Source organism: Protopterus annectens, chromosome 5.part0 (genome assembly GCF_019279795.1).
Source record: "Protopterus annectens isolate FY-2018-M chromosome 5.part0, PAN1.0, whole genome shotgun sequence".
In the NCBI taxonomy this organism is placed as follows: Eukaryota; Metazoa; Chordata; order Ceratodontiformes; family Protopteridae; genus Protopterus; species Protopterus annectens.
In genome coordinates, this window is record NC_056735.1 from 587416195 (window position 1) to 587434615 (window position 18421).

Below are 18421 nucleotides of genomic sequence, written 5' to 3' on the forward strand. Positions count from 1 at the left end.
GTACTAAAGTTTAAGGACAAACACAAAGGGAAACTGAAGTGTGTGATGCTAGAACATTTGCCTAGACTGGCAGTAGACTGATTGTCTTCAGAAAACACTTTCTAATCCATCGCATAGGATCCAGAAAAAAGAAGCAGTTATGCTATTAGCTCTGTATAACACATTCTAGTAATGTCTTTGGATGTAAAATAAAGCAAGTGAACAGTCCTATATGTGAGATATCAATCCACTAATGTGATATTCTAGGGTCTTCACACTAAATGTATGACAACGTGCAACTGGGACCATCAAAAAGGCCCACTGAGGCAACTTTTTCAAGAAAACTGATTTTTACAGTATGAACTATTTTACTCTGAAGGTGCATTAGATGAGTTCCACAAACATTTTAGAATCTTTTGCCTAATTTTAAATGAAGATCAAATAGTTTTATTGCTGCTGTGCTTTCATAGAACAAATCATTCTTCCAAGAAAATGATGTAGTCTGTCAGGAACCGCATGTAGTCTGTCAGGAACCGCAAAGTAGAATCCCACATAACAATGAATGTGAATTGTCCCTGCTACAGCTAGTGAGTTGGGTCTATCATGTGGGAAAGATAACTCCTTAGTTGTTCAAATCTGAGTAACATATTACCAAGCTAACTGATCATTGATGAACGGACTACTTGTTAGTCTAGAACTGTCACACCTGGAGTTTGAGGATGATCTGTTGCCATTATTCTGGAAGGAAATGTTGACACTAAATAAGATTTAGGCTCTAATACAATGTGGCAGATATCACTGCTCTTCCCAAGTACATCCATATAACTATCGATTCAAGAAAATGCTGACACCTTAAATAAGATTCAGACTCACTAAGTTCTGCATTGCAGGAGCAGTCTTCTATTCAATAATACAATTGCTAACCAATGCCTTCCAGAAATACATTGTCAAAAACAATTACTGAACAATTACTTCTGTATATGCCTTCACGCCAAAACCTCTATTCAGTTTTAGGTATTGAAATCGGTGCTGCTACAACTATCTTATGGTCATAAGATTCATACAAAGCAGAACTTACTTGTTTCTCACCAAGGGAATATCATGCACAGATTATAAAACATTGGAGTGTTCCTTGCCCTGGTAAGATTCAATGGAGCCTTACCAAAGTGCATATTATAGAAACAGAGTAAATGTTTATCATTAACAGTCAGTGCTATGACAGTTTTAAGACATGGGTGTTTGGAAAACAATGAATGTGGGCATACGTCTTGCTACATAACAGGATAGCTAAAATGAGACCAAATTCTTCTTATCCCTGCACACAAACCCATTATGTAGACGCCACCTGTTATAAGATTTTTATTCAGTTTTCCAGGCTAAATCAGTCCTGTATGTCCTGTGTTAAATATTGTTGTTTGCAAACAATAAGTATTCCTACTGGGTTATGAACTGAAAAACAAGTAGGTAGAAAGCTACAGTTCTAAGTATAATAATACTTAGAGAAAAACTGTACAAAAAGTAAAAACCAAAAGAGTGTCCACTCTTACTTCAGGGTAGAATATGATCACGGTTTATTCAAGGTGGTAGAAATGCCTTGTCTCCTCACTACAGCTGTAGCCCCCATCTGCATTCAGATGAACCCATTAAATGGTTTTAGGCATGGCCATATACTGTAGGCTTTGCTGTCTGAATAAGTCTGAATGTAAAAGAAAATGTTCTACTTACCTGATTTTTACTGATACTTTGTGATGTGCTTCTTATCCTTCTAAACACAAATATTCAAATGTAATTTTCAAATAAAGTGTATTCATTTGCTCTTTATATTCCCAGTAAAGGTATATATTTCTTTGCTTCTCTGTAGGATGAATTCATTTGCTATCCATGCAATCATACAGAACAATGTTGGCATTTTTTTAATTCCATACCCAAGTTCATCTGCTCTGATCTGCCCTATTAATGATGATTGTTCTGCTGCAAAGTTCCAAAAGTCCATGTTTACTGAAAATTATAGATAGTTCTTAAATAGATTATGTGGCATTTTCACATTTTGTGTTTAATCTGTTTTGAATAACCATTCAAATATAAATGAAATAAAAAATGCCAAAATATTGCAGGGGAAATGTTCAAGTGTGTAGTTAGTTGTTTCCTGTCTGAACTATATTACTGTGCCCTCATTTCTGAAAACATGTTAGAGAAGATGTGATTAATACCATATCATATTGAAAATAGGTAAAAACAATTTTACAGTATATTTTTGAAATATATTGGAAAAGGAAATTAATCAGCTTGTAAGAGGATCAGTATATTTAGAATAAAGATGTTAAATGTGCATAACTTTAAAATGGTACATTTAAAATTATTTAATTGTAATATAACATGTATGTGTGAAGAAGCAAGTAACTCTGTAGATCACATAATTATAGGGAAAATTACTTAATAGAAAACTCAAGATTCATTCATTCCTTTGTTAAATATTAATTCTTGGTAATAACTCTCCAATTTCTATAGTTAATGTGTTTGAATTTGACACAGTTATCAAATGTACTGATCCACTTAACGTAACACTTAAATGATGAAATTATCCATACATGCAGAAGCAAGTAGGGATACACACTGATAAAAATAAAACATGTTCTCTAAAAGTTAATACATGCATACATTGCAGTCCACTTTGTTTATTTTCTAGTCTACAGCTAGTGGCATCCAGTTGTAAATAACATACAATGTGTGATTTGGTTTGCCCATAATTTGAGACAAGCCTTCATTTTATCTCACCAGGGAACTGCTGTCATAATAATTCAATTCCGCATAAAAAAATGGAGGGGATTTCCAAAGCAAAGGAAACAGAAGAGACACATTAAAAAGTGCCCGGCATGTAAGAAAAAAATGATTTAAACAAAAATAATATTCATGCATCAGGATCGAGCTTTGATGAGGAAAAAATACCTTCATCTTCACCGCGATCATTACTGGTTAAAGCATCTGCTTGTTTCTTTGTGGTTGTTCCTGAGGTCACCGTGAGGAAAATAAAGGAAGAAGAGAATTCAAAAAAGCATGTTTGCAAAAATGCATTAGGTAAAAATGCAACATTGAAAAGGGCAAGAAAAAAATTCAACATTTAAAATAGTGAAAAAATGCATGGATTATACAAAAACAGTGAGGTGCCAAAAAGAATAAATCAGATATTTAAAAATTATGTGTAAAAAAATCATCATGGCTAGAATGCCTTAAAAACAGTTTTTGTTGTTATTTGTTTAGAAGAATCATAAAAAAGAATTCTGAAAAAAATGTATGCATATAGATATATACATATAACCATGCCAGAAGATACCAAAAATTGCTAGTTAGCAGCAAAGACTTTTTATAAAGAAATTTGGAAAAATACTGCTGTTGGCAAAAGCAACTCTTTAAATTATACAGGTTAAAAGAAAGTATTTCAGAACTTTTCTGTATAGATTTAACATTTCTGATCTCAATGTAAACATGACCTCTGCCTTTTGACTCTAAATGAAGACTGGAATTTGTTTTCAACAAAATAAGAAACATGCAAGTTTCACTCCACTGAAATTGCTATGGAGAGGTACACCTTCCCAGAGAGTGCAACACAGTAAAGTTGAATTGAGGAAATGTGGGTTTTAAAATCAATACAATAAATTAAAACACTCTAAAAAGCCCAACTTCCTTAGGTAGGCAGATAGTCAGCTGGTCCAATAAGCAAGAGTACTGCATTTGTGCTCAGAACTGAAGCATTTAGCATTCTGTGTGTGGTGTAAACTGTAGCAACTGTTACAAAAGTACCAAGCAGTTTAAAACAATTTTTTTGCTGTTTTACATAATGTAAGTGTTTTGCAGCTCTGTGTCCATAAATTACATTAACTGCTTCATCTTTTGACTTACCCTAGGGAAAAGTGAGATGGAACACAAAGTTAAGATGTCCATTGCCAGCCTTCCTGACTTCGTTTCAAGGGACAGAATATATTTACCTGTTTTCTCAAAAAGCAAACATACCTAATTCTGGCATACTTCACCTGCAAACCAGAGCTAAAAAAGAATTCCATGTTCAGCACCCATTTTGGGAGTCCACATCTACCCTGCTTAGCATTTATATCAGTGAACTTTCCCCTAGAAGGGAGAAGGGATGCCCTGAGCATCAGTCTGGACTCATCTCCTCCATAGCTAGCTTACACAGGAGGAATGATTAGATGCTTTCTTGTTTTCCAAGGTACCAGGATGTGCAGGATCCCTGGTTTCCATATTCCTTTCAAGTCCTTGCTGACTAGGAGTACTGATACACTTTGCTTTATGCTGATGTGATCTCTTTTTGTTCCAGAATTTTGGATCTTCAGACCTCCAGAGTGGCCTTCCCAGATGTGTCTGAGTAGTCTGGTGTGCATATGTAGGTGTCTGTGTCTACCTTGAAAGGTACTCCCTGATAGAGGATTACCTGGTATCTCAACCACGACAGCACTTTCATGTATAGGGGAAGAGAGGGATAAGATGACCCAAGGACTGGACATGCTGACACCATCTGTATCTTAAGTATCCCTGAAGCTTCCTCATGTGCAGTATTACTAGGGGAGCCATCAGAATGGAGGAGGCCATATAACTCTGTGCCCTGAGAAACTCTTTCTATAAGGTTATGTGATCCAGTTATGAAATAATTGATTAGGAACAGGGCTTTCTCTTGGGGAGATAGACACTATGTCATAAGGTGTCCAGATGAATTTCCAGGAAGAAAACCTTTCTCAGAGTAGAGAATGAGACATGGGAAGACACGCAGAGAGAATCTTAAGTTTTGAAAGCATACTAGTATGAAATAAAGTGCACCACTTCTATAGGCTTTTTTCCAGAATCCATCATTCAAATATGAGATGCTGTTATTCCTGCAGAAGGCAACCTCTGGTTCCAGGAACTTGTTTTTACTCTTGGTATAGACGATAAGCCAAAAGGCAAGGAAGTGAAATGGAAGCAGGATCCCTTTGCTTTTGAATCTGAGGAAATGGTTGTCCTGAAAGGCTATGGCTATGTGCAGAAGCCAAAAGGAGATGTAACTGCAAGAAAATACAACTAAGAAAAACAAATAAACATGCAGTGTATAAAAGGCAGATGTTCAGAATCCACTGGTGGTATCCAAATCTTGTAAAATACTCAACCATAAAAACAAGTGTCACCCAACAGTGAAAATAGTGTCTATGAAAACTTCATTTGTACAATTCCATCTAACAGAAAGGTACATTTTAAGGTAAAAGTTTCGTGCTTTCATCCAAATCAATGTGCTCATGGATTTCCTCACAACTGACTGTTTGGGATTCAAGTTGGTTTAAATAGCCACCACTGACTTCTTTGAAGCAGTCACCAAAGCTGTAGACAAGGGTAAGGTGGTTCACACAGCCTATCTAGATCTTGCCAAGGCTTTCAACACCATCCCCCACTCTGGAATTATAGATAAACTCACTAAACTAGGTATAAATCCCAATGTCACAAGATGGGTTGCCAACTGGCTCACTGACAGAACCCACACTGTGAAAGTAGCAGACTCTAAATCCGACTTCAGACCAGTGACAAGTGGAGTACCACAGGGTTCAGTCCTGGGTCCTCTCCTGTTTGGTATCTACTTCTCTGAAGTATAGGCTAACACAGAAGGTCTTTGGCTAATGAAGTCTGCAGATGACTGCAAACTAGGAGCCATAATCAAAACTCCTAACAATGTGGACATCCTACAAAAGGGCCTCACTGAGACAGATGCCTGGTGTCAAAGCCATGGCCTCAAGCTCAATGCCAAAAAGTGCATTGTCATCCCCTTTGGTAAAAACTCTGTACCCATGAACTACAACATAGGTGTATGTACAACATATTTAACACTGAAAGTGTGATAAGAGACCTTGGGACACAGGTGGACAGTTGTCTCTCCTTTGATAATCACATTGCCACAGTAGTCAGGAAATCCTTCTACTTGGCACACCTCATCACAAAAGGTTTCTCATCCAGAAAAAAAGAGGTCATTGTACCCCCCTACTCATCACTCATTAGACCCATTATAGAGTACAACGCCCCTTTTGGTATGTACCTCACAAGACATCTACAACAACTGGAAAGGCAGTAGAAATACCGCACAAAGAGGATTACAGGCCTCAAACAGATGCCCTACGCAGACCGTCTCAAAAAACTCCAGCTTTACTCCGTCGCATATCACCTACTCAGAGGTGATCTCTGCCTAACATACAAAGCTATGTCAAACCCAGAGCTGTTGGATATGCTCCACTTAAAGAAATGCCAATCCCTCTGAGCTACACGCTCTAGGTACCTAAACCTTGTCACCACAATAAACAGAACATGCCGGAGGGATAGATTCCTGTCCCAGAGACATCTCATACTGTGGAATAAACTACCTATCTATATCAAACAGAGCTTCTCATTAGCACTCTTCAAGAAAAATCTTGATGATTGGATGGGAAATAGGAAATTAACCCGGGGATCACCTCTGTTGCTCTGCTTGGCAGTGGCAGAGGAAAATAATTTTCTTGGGTGGCAAAAGCCAGGGTACCTTTTTGGCTGGGCTTGTAGAGGCCCCAGGACCGATAGCCTAGTACCTACCTATGAACCTATGAACCTATGAAAACCTAATTAAGTTTTGTAAAGGCAGAAACCATATGTAAATTCCTATAGCACAATAGTTAATAAGGCATATACAGAAAACAAACATTAAAACTTAATAAGTTTAAAAATGTTAAAAAAAACACACAAAAAGGTTATTTTTTGCACAGATTAAAAATGCAAATAATATGAACATTTTAGTTTGGAAATTGTTTTTAGAAACTGTTTTAAGATAAAAAATGTTTGGTGCAAACGAAAATGTGACTTGGTAGCCATAAGAGACTCAACTGATACCATTAAGATGAAAGGATGATAGAATAAAAACATCACATGCATATTATAGAAAGTTTATAATTTTTTTTTTTACTGTTTAGCAGCTCTTATACCCATTGAATCCAGGGAAATGGGTGGCATCTAGTCTCATCTGCCAGTAAAGTTCCCTGTACTTGAGATGTGAACACCCCTTGGATTAATATCCATAGAACTCAAAATACCAAATAAAAAGTTGTGAAAGTTGGCACATTCTAAAGAATGTTTATACAGAGCATTTTTGATATTTTTCGATCTTATAGCATACATATATTTATAAATTATTATTTTTTAAGTATGTTCAGCCTTATCGATATAAAAAGCTGGACATGTTTCACACTTATCCAGGTAAACCATTCTGTTAGAGTCCTAAGAACCCTTGCAAAAAAAAACTTCTATCCAATGTAAAATTATCTGATGTAAGGCTGTCACCCATGTATATATAGGGGCGTTGTGCATATGCATCACACTTCCTACTGCCAGAGGTGGACCCAGTACTATGACCAAAACTAGATGATTTTTCGAAAGCTCTCTTGAGATTACCACCAGTCTTGTATACAAACAAGGGATGTATACCTAACTTGTCTAGTGTGTTTGTGTTAGACTTAAAAACATTCTAGTTGTTCTTAACAATGTTAACAATATTATGTGATATTCCCTGGAAATTTAGTATGAAAGTCCTTTGCCAGGGACATGTATCAACTATAGTAACCAAAGGTATGGTTGTGGTATGGGACTCACGATACCCTAACAGAGGTTTAAACTTGCCACCCCTATTTTCAAGCACTTGAATGGTGATCCCTTGTATGGTGTCCAATGGGTAACCTCTTTCTAGAAAAAAATATTTTAGTTTATTGGCTTTCAACAAAAACAAGGTGTCATCAGAAATCAGATGAGAAAGTCTAATAAAATGGCCCCTCACTAAACCCACTCTCAGCTCGTGGTGATGATAACATGACAAATACAGAAATAAATTAATAAAAGTAGGTTTTGTGTAAATACCGGAAGCAAATATAACCTCCTTGATGAAGATTCCAGTGTCTAAATAATTAACAAATTTCTTGTTGTAGGTGTAAGTGAATCTTAAAAAATTAGTAGTATTATTAAGGAATGTGACAACGTCATTAACAATTTCATCATCTCCATTCCAAAGGATGAACAGATCATCCAAGTAGTGAAGATACATAACACAATGTTTAAAAAAAGGATTGTCACTGAGCATGTATTTTGTCAAACAATAGACACAGGCTGCACATATTGCTACCCCATAAATCTGTCTGTAAAATTCACCTTCAAAGAAAATAAAATTATTTTCAAATACCAGATTCATCAGCTCTGATAGTGTAATATCACTACTAGCTAAAACACTATACTTCAAAAGAATTTCATTAAAGAACTCCATGCCAAGTATCTTTCAGGTCCAGTGTAATCATGAAGGCTTGAGGTAAAAGCAAAAGCAGAAAGTCTTGTATAGTCAGCACATTCAATTTTGGTAGTTTTAGAAACTCGTTTAACCTTAATATATTTAAGATGAGCTTCCATGGTTTCTGCTTTCTTAGGACTCAAAATATTCTTGAGTAGGAACCTGAGCCTTGTTATGCTTTTGGTACTCTCTGTTGTACCCTGCAACAAAAATTCTTGTAGAAAAGGTTAAACTATGTTTCTTGGATATTGGTAGGGTACCTTTGAAGTTTTATTTTAATAACTGAAGCTTGCATATCTGAGTTAAGATTTTTAGCCCCATTTCTCTTTTGCAATTCTGTAATGTTTCCCAATTTTTTATAAAGACAATAGGTGTTCCCTATAATTTTGGTTTTGCTGGAAGGAGGAGACAGAAAGAGAGAGAAAGAGAGAGAGTCTGGTGGTAGGCCTGGGTGGAAATTGTGAGGGAGAGAAGTAAGGAGTAAGGGTGACTTATAGCGTCTCCTTGTAAGGGTCTTTGTCTTGTCAGCCCCCAGGCTACATATTCTGATATGTTTGCCATTTCTTCTTATAATGGCCTTTCTTACTTTTTGTATGCTTTTTTTTTCTAATTCTATTGGCAAGACCAACTCTTGGTTGAATAGTTACAGCTGTACCTCAGAACAGTGGACTGAAACAATTGCTTCGCGGACCTGGTTTTCCATCTTCCTCAAGTCTCTAAAATACTGTTTCTGCAAAAGTATGAATACCAGCTCCTTATTCACATGTGCATTAAAGAGGTGTCCTTTGATGCCGTCTGGTAGGGGCTAAGTCCTCAGCTGGACATGCCTACTAATGACTGACCCATTGGCATCTACCCTGCATGATGCATCCATTCTGTTAAAGCCATTCTTGATAGAAGGCCTGCCAACATGAGAGGAGTGCAACATTCCATCATCTTATCTCTTGGAGATTTATTATCAATCTCCCCAACCTTGTCTTCAATTCAGATTGGAGAGTTTCTTTCTACATCTGCATAACCATTTACATTTTATCTTTATTAAGAATCTTTATTGTGGTAAAAGCCATTAAAAACCAGCCTAGTATTCTTGACGTTATATCAGCATAATATAAGGAAACATGCAGACATAATAAGAATGCTGACTAATAGTAAGGTAGAGAGTTGTGATACAAGTTACAAAAACAGTAACAAGATATGAAGAGAAATACTTCTTCACCACTTCCCTTCAATATTCCCACAAGTACAACAGCTTCTGTTTGTGTATCATATTCTGTTTACTGTATGACTGAATTCAATGTAGCATGGGTGTTCTTCATTCTGAACTTCAGCCATATCTTCTTGTGTATAACAGACAATATAACCCATTCTGAAAAGTTCACCCTAATATCCTTACATACCCCATGGGGAAGACTTGGTTTCCTCTTTGTAACATTCAACTTATTAACATAGCATTTCTTTATTCTGTTCACTTATGATCCTAGGTATGCTTAAACTCTGCTATATTATGCCACAAGGGCCAGGCCTTTGAAAGGAAGCTAATTGATTGCCCTATTGGTCTTTGATTTCATTAAACTTGTAGGAGTGGTAAGTCTTAAGAAACTGTGTTCATTCCACAATCTCCTGTAATATAGTCCCATATGATAGAAGGGAAGGAAAGAAAACATTATTCCCATTGTTTTTTTTTTCACTTTTCCTCCATGGTGATTGAGTTTAATATACATAACTATCCATTTTTGTAGTTTTAGACATTTCTGAAACAATTCTGTGATTCTAGCATTACAACTGGCTTTTTATTCACTTGCTAGAATGGATTAGGGAACATAACCAAAGGTCATCCTGAGCTGATTTTTCTCTTCATTTCAACCGTCAACCTCTCCTCCTGTTCCCAATCCCAAAAATTCCCATGCCTGTAGAATCTTTTTGCCAAACATATCTTCCCAGAGTTTCAGAAATTGCCTACATCTATGTGCATGGAGGCTATCTCCTAGGTATATATTTTTTGGCAGTTTAATTTCCAGAAGGTTAGGGTAGCAGAAAGTGTAGACTTGCTTTCAAAGTCATCAAGTATCTTACTTTCTGTGTCACTGGGTAGTAGTGTTTTTAGTGGAACTACTCTAGACCATTTATTGTATCCAAGGACACTTCATGTGGATAAGCAATATGATTTTTTTGTATACGAGTAAACAAACCTATAAAATCACATGAAAATAACTAACAAAATATACCCAATGGATATAAGACTTGTAAAATAAACAGAACCATGACCAACCAGGTATTTCCAAAGCATTTTTAATGATCTACACACTAAGCGCTTTCACCTTCAACACATGGCATCATCAGAGTGAATGGAATCAAGTTAACCAATGCTTTATACATATTGGTTAAACAATGTTCCAATTAACCAAAGCCATAATTACCTTGTTCTTAAAGAAGCATGTGTCAAAAAAATAATAATGACAATAATAATACAGTCCCAGCCATGTGTTGATGGTGAAAGCGCTTAGTGTGTGGATCATTAAAAATGCTTTGGAAATACTTGGTTGGTCGTGGTTCTGTTTATTTTACAAACCTATAAAATCAGTCAGGCTTCCTGGCATCAGTTGTTCTCGAGAAAGGCTCCAAGAATGCACTTGTAAAGACCGGCTTTTTAACCATTATAACTGGAGGTATGGCTACAGTCTGGGCTGTGGTGGACACAAAAACTTCCTATATAATATCTGGACTTCAGAAAGTGGTTAAGTTTCGCATTTTTAAAGTGATCTTTCATCCTACTGAGAGTATCACCAAATGAGATATCCTCTGGTTGTGAAACAGAGGAAGAGGTCCCCAAGTCATACTGTAAAGATGAAGAAATCTGAGAGACATACCCTACCCTAGCCTGTCTGACTCAAAGTCTCAGGAATCTAATTCCTCAAAAAAAGACAGTCCCCTTTTCTTTTTTGAATTGTGACTCCTGACACTGAATTTTGATCCAAAGAAGGCTGTATGATTTTAAACAGTAAAACAAAGTTCTGAGACAGCATTACCAGATCATGAGAGGGTTTCTGTAAAGTGTTAATGTCAGAGAATCCAGTATGATGGTGGATGCCTTGAGATTTAGGTGGCTGTGTTCTAACTCTGTGAAGTGACTTCATTGTAGGTCTCAGGTTAGTTGGGAAGTTCCATGGCTGTCCTTGCAGGCAAACACAAAGACTGAGGGGATACTGCTAAGAAACAATTACACACTCATCAGAGGTAGAGCTCTATGGTGAGACATCTAGAGTGATCAACAACAGAATGGCTTTGGCTGTGGAGGTTATGTCATAATTTGAGTGCATGACAGCCTCCATAGGAGCAAAGTCCGAGGCCTCAGTAAAAATATATGTTGGAGTAAGGGGCTGTGAAAGATCTCACTTAATCTGATTCCCTAACACCCAATGCAGTCTTCTCATGCAGAATAACTGTCTTCAGCCACCAAGTTTTACTTCTCTCAAGGGCACTTCAAAGTTAACTTTCATTTTTTCAGCAGGACATCCACAGAAGACCTTGTAGACACAGTGCTGGTCCTGAACAAAGCTTTCACCTTTTACCTATTAGCTCTCTACTTTAAAATTTTCTTGTTTTATAGGGGATATTGAGGAAAAGAAGCAAAGTCTTAACACATGTATTGACAGAACAGATATGCAGGACTTGTTTTCCACAGTCATTGCAATTATGTCCCCCCGGCACCAGAAACAACTCTGCACATAAAAGCATGCATGTCAAAGTACAACAAGATTTTCCTTTGCAAGATATTAATCTGTTCATTTTGGAAGCCAGGCCAAACCAATGGACTGACAATGCTTTGAAAAGTATGCAGTCATCTTCTTTTGAATCACAAGAAGAAGAAATTGAACATGGTGCAGACAAATATATCTCTAATATATGATGGATACACCATCATCCAGCTTGGATGGCATGAACATTGAATAGAGTGGAAGGGTACTATGCTCTGGACACTGGGCCAGATCTCAAACTTTCTGCAGCAGAAATTCCAAATGTGAATATTATTGCAAGTAAACCATGTGATGAGCATTGACCATTATTGCAGGAAAAGAGAGGAAATACATATACAGTATATTAAGAAAAAGATTGTAGAGGCTCAGCGTTAGATGGTGTGGAGTAACAACCATTTATTTTATTAATTTAGAATGTGTTTTGGAGGAAGAGAAGATGGCAACATATGTATCTCTTTGAAGTTCTGAGCCTTTTTTTGTGCAAGTCCCAAAATAGGGAGATTGAATAATAGAAACCACAAACTTAAATATACTAAGTTCAAGATTGCTGTTGCGAGGAATGCTCCCTTTTCTCCAAAGTATGGTGATCTCAGAATTAGTATATACAAGTTTGGTGGAGAGCTTACCCCCCCAAACACACACACATTGGGTGTACAGGGAGACTTGCACCCTTAAAAAAAATATTTTTAAACATGCTTCACATTCACTTTTTATTGTATTTTCAGTTTTTTTCAACATTGACTGCCGGGCTCATAATAGTCTCATAATTTCAGTGAGAACCAGCAAAATATGTTAACCACAACCTTATGGGACATATGATGCTTATCCTAAGGATACATCTGAAGCAGTTCTATTCCACTTCAGGTTATCTGATAAAGTCTCAAAGGGAAAATACAAAATAATGATGTTTCCTTGCATATTTCTAGATTGCACCACCAAGAGCTTGGCATATCTGGTCCACAGTCATTCAGCATTGTATAGAATGGGGAAGACAGATTTGCTTCTGTCTCTGAGTGATACCTGTTTTAGTCACTAAAGATATTATGGACAGGAAAATAGATTGTAACTCTGGTGATTATTCTCCTAGATTAAAATCCACATAAGAAACTGCAATCAATGACTATGAAAGCTGCTCTTTAGTTGGCTATTACACCCAACTAAAGCTGTCCTTTAGTTGGATCTAATATCCAATGAGAAGTGAACAGCTCAGTCATGAAAACAGATACTGCTAGCACAACTATCTGGAATTTTGTAAATAAGTATATGTCATTTGTGAATATCAGTATAATTCATAAAAGATGCTTGTGTTACCAATGTATTATATGTATGTCATGTATATATTAAACTAGGTTTGTACAGACGTGTGTTGAAAATATATTTTATAAAGTGCTTGCTTTTAAAATGTAACCACAGCATGGCTCCCATGAATGGGACAGAAATGTACATGTACTATTGTAACTGTTTAAATGTATATATTTTAACAGTGGAAACTGAAATGCAGGAGGTTAACATCAGTCCAGCAAAACTTCAGAAAAATAGTTGAAACTAAATTACTTTATGGATGCACAATAAAAGATGATATCTTTCAGTTTTGATGCAGCAAGGAGGCACAATGTCTAAAACTAGTGAGCTTTCTGTATTGCCTTGGAAGTGTTTTATTGTTTTATGACCTCCAGCATCTGTCAAAGATCTGTGGAAAAGCCCTTGTCTATGCATTTTTATAGGCAGATACTAAATGCTACCAGCTGACATCAGTAGTTGTTTTGGGCCTGGGAACTAGAAGTCAGATGGCAAGAAAGGATGTCATTCTGCAAGTTAGCCCAGCAGTAATATTTGAGATATTAATTTGAAATGCCTCTGAGAGAGACACAGCATTCTGTATTCTGTCTTTCACCTGACAGCAACTAAAAGATCCATTCACCACATCTGCCTTGCTCTTAAGTAAACTAACCAGGGTATATAATTCTTTTAGATAAGTCAGGAATATAGCAAAGCTGAGTTTAGATATTTTTATTTATTTATTTGAGACTGTCCTGCAATCTTGTTTTAAATATTTCCTGTAGTTTTGAACTCTGATGTCACTGTGAATTTATATTTGATATTTTCGTGTTCCTTTATTATTTATTATTAAATATATTTAAACATTACATTGTGGCTGATCTGTTTAGAGAAATTTAAGTTCTGAGAGTGCTTGCATATTTATTTGGTGACACTGTGAGGCCACTCCTAATTGCCTTGCTCTTGTTCAAACTACCATTTATATTAATAGTAACATTACACAGAAAGATTGGACACCCTTTGCTAAGAGTCTTAAAGCAACTGATAAGGAGTTGGCCGGTTCCAGTGATAACTACCTTACAGTTTGGGCAAAAGGGGGCATAGCTAGTTAACCTGTGTCAGCCTTTCCTCAGTGTGTGTGTGTGTGTGTGTGTGTTGTGTGTGTGTGTGTGTGTGTGTGTGTGTGTGTGTGTGTGTGTAAATCTCAAAGAGTATGTGTGTCAGCTACTTGGGCAGGGACATGAAGTACTGGTTGGATAGAGAGGGTGCTGGTGGTCTTGGCTTGGCCACTCAACAGAGATCTCAACTCTATAGCTGTGTCAGTAGGTGTCTTAGTGGGGATCTGAAGAAAGAGGGAGAAACCAGCCCTGGACTGACTGTGGTCACCATGTGCCCTTAAGGGAAATTGCACTTGATGCAGAGAGCTGCATCTGGAAATGCTGTGTGTGTACTTGTCATCCTCTCAGTGTATGCCTCCCACTGTTGTCAGTGGTGAGGATTGAAGAACCTTGATTAATGGTCCAGTGATGGAGTGTCACAAGCTCCAAAAATATTTTTATTTCTTAATATTAAGCTTAACTGGTTAAGTGTGCTGGTCCTTTTCAACCTGTACCTAGCAACTCCACAAGTGTGGCCCCACCACAGACCTATCAACATATTAAGCTATATATACAAGGCCTTATTTAGGGCAATTTATCAACAGACTGTTTCTGTTTGTGTTATATGACATTGGTGTCAGCCATTTTTTCTGGGTTACAATGATTTTTTTCATAAACACGAATGAACCCACTGGCCACATTATTGGGTTAAGTACATTTTTGTCTTGTTTTGTGGGCTCAATGAAAGTTTTTTTACTCAATAAACATGTTTGGCCTTTGTTTCAGACTACTGAATTAGAACAGTGTTCTGTTTATATAACTCAACATAGTCGTCAGCCATTTTTTGCTGTGTCACAGTGTATTGTAGTGTCATTCATTACTAAATAGACATCATTGCGAGCAGTTACGGTTGGAATCTACATAATAATTATATAATCGGAAATCCATCAATCGCATATATATGTGGCTTGGTCTTGTGTTTGGACTTTTTTCAACCACTTTGCCAGTGCAAGCGTTTTGGATTTCTCATGGGATCTCAACAGAGTTTTCGCATTTGGGTGAACTATTGTATGCTTTACTGCTCAAATCAACACTACTGGATAATGGACTTCTTTACTAACCTCTGTTTGCTTTAGGGCATATTCCAATTGGGACCAATGCTATATGATAGTTTTTTTATATATTTTCTACCTATTTGAACATTCAGTAGGAGTAAGCCAATTAGTGGAGTGATTATGCTTGTACTATTTAACATTGTGGCTAGACAATTTTGGTGATATTCATGTATCTATAAACTGTATCCAAACTGGACATTTACTGGTTTACTAGTATTTAGACCTTTATTTAAGGGATTTTATTAGCAGACTGTTTTTGTTTGTGAAACCTATCATGGTCGTCAGCCATTATTGCTGTGTGATACTAGCTATAAGCGAATAGGATGTATACTGGCATGTTAGAGGGCTGATATATGTTTTTTAGGTTATCACTTTTTATACTTTATCATTATTGTTTGTGTGACGACTTTAGGATGTACCCAGTGATTAGAATATAATTAGTTGGATTATATGATGGTCTGTATATATATATATATATATATATATATATATATATATATATATATAGGCTATCATATTGGTCCTTCTGAAATTTATAATTAATCACATCGACCTCCCTCTCAGGACTTTATGCCGACCTGTTCTATACTATTCAGGCATTCAGGCATTCAAATTGGGTCCATTGTGTCGTACAGGGTTTCCCAGGATATTTCTACAATTGATAAGCCTTGGTTATATTTACTAATATAACAATTGGACATTGTTTCCAGTTGAAATAGTTGCAATTTTATATTTATGATGCTATGATCAACAAGACCATATCAGGTGATGGTTATGTTTTATGATTCCTAGATAGGAGAATTATCGCATGAGCTCATGGATATTGTCATTATGATGATATATCCACGGTTTTCATAGCAGACCTGATATTATTTAATTTATGTGTAACCACAGTCTTATACAGAGGAATGTAGTATTGCATATGGATATTTTTCCAACACATTCGTAGCAAGGGCTATTATTGTTCATTCCCTGGCATTAATTTTTGTTTGGTATTACATCACGGATGGATGTAATTACATTATTGGTGTAGGAACGGACGTAGCATTGCTGATAATAAGGTTTTCTATTTGTCATTCATCAGGTATATGTTTGTGGAAATCATAGATTTATACAGGGGGACACACTATTGCATATTGGAGTCTCTGGAACATATTGGAATATTTTCAAGGTGGAGCTTGGCAAGGGCTATTATTGTCTGTTCCTTTGAATTTATTTTTGTTTGTCATTACATCACAGATGGGTACAAATACATTTTTGAGGAATGAACGTAGCACTGTTGATAAAAATAAGAAATCTTTTTTGGTTCAGTTATGTGCTTTGGCATTACTATTCCCTTGGATCTGACTATAGGACCACCATGGTGTGGTATGGTCTATGAACAACAGTGGAATATTATTTGATATATTGGGATTATTTTCTTCATATTTATCTGAGCTCACTCAATCATTCCCCATTTGGGATTATTTATATTGTCATTTTTTGGTACTTATTGTATTTAAATAGGATCATAGTCACACACACACATATATATATATATATATATATATATATATATATATATATATATATATATTGCAACTCATAAGTAATTAGGCTATCATGGATTAACCAGGATTTTACAAGGCTTATCAACAGACAGGGATGACCTGGGCATTTTTGGTCTTGGGCCCACTAATGATATTAACACTGGGTTGGACCCAATGGGTCCAGAGAATATATGCATCTCCCATTTTCAAAAATTGACTAAATGTATGAGGTCCTTATGGACCAATGTCTGGCATCTTAGACTCTTTAAGGCTTACCTAGCCAAGGGAATTTCACCCAGTGGCCTTAGAGTATGTACCCAACCACTGGTAGCAAGTATTGATACAGAATTGGCCGAACAATGGGCCACAGCCCAACAAAAAGCCTCCATGGGGTTCATGGAGGTATTGGCTGCTTATTATGAGATTTCCATCGATATGAGCATATTAGAGGTAGCCAGGATTTGTGAGGAAAAAAAGAAAATTTGAAGGTCAACCTTCATATACTACTTGCTTAAACAAATTGAGTCAGGATTTACTCAACCTAGAACAACAACTTAGAGAAAGGAAAATACACAAGTTTCAAAGAGATATGGGTGATTATAATAGGGGCAACCCCTTTAGCACAAACAAACATGTCAAATTTCAGAATGAGAATAGAAGAACTCTCAAGCGTTAACGGCCCAGGTCTATACTTAAGAAGTCCACATCTTTTCATTATGGGACATCTGGGGATGACTCATCTTCAGCCACAGACCTAGATATACAGCATACCACAGGCTTCTCTTTGTCGAAATGCAGTAATTCAGACAACCCTTTAGGGGTAAGACAAGGGGGGCAGGGAGAAAGCACACCAAGGGTAGACAGCATAGAGGGCTTACTCAAACTCATGATACAGAAATAATTGGAAGCAATAATGTGTTGAATATTTCATCACAATCTTTGTCACAAGGTCATATTAAATTGTTAAATAAAGGGCTACATTTTGTACCTGGCTTTTTTGTTTCTGAGGACTCTCTTGCACAGGATGTTACATCCTTTTGCCAATTGCTAAATTTGAAATTGCATAATGATTTGACAACTCTAGAGTGGATAATGTGCTCAAGTACCATAAATCCAACTACATGCCCCTCATGCATCAGAATGTCCAGATCTTCCAAACAAGCATTCACAAAGATTTACATTTCCATCTCAGGAAACTTGGGATCAAGCTTAATAACCTCTCAAAGATTGAGCAACAGGCTTTACATGAATTGGAAAATAATAAAAATTTGGTGATTCTCCCTGTGAACAGGGGAGTGACGGTGGTTGTTATGGACTGGGTGCAATGCAATGTTGAAGCAGA

At 36.6% G+C, this 18421-nt stretch overlaps 1 protein-coding gene across 3 annotated transcripts in view; it reads right to left on the bottom strand.

The window, feature by feature from the left end:
* Positions 1–18421, bottom strand: part of NLGN4X (neuroligin 4 X-linked) — a 2032144-nt gene that overhangs the window by 1243868 nt on the left and 769855 nt on the right. For 2 of the 3 annotated variants that reach the window (XM_044072452.1, XM_044072453.1), the window contains exon 3: positions 2926–2985. The exons of the other annotated variant lie outside the window; for it this stretch is intronic. In XM_044072452.1, coding sequence (XP_043928387.1) covers positions 2926–2985 — 60 coding nt within the window. The remainder of the gene's footprint in view (positions 1–2925; positions 2986–18421) is intronic. 3 annotated transcript variants of the gene reach the window in all.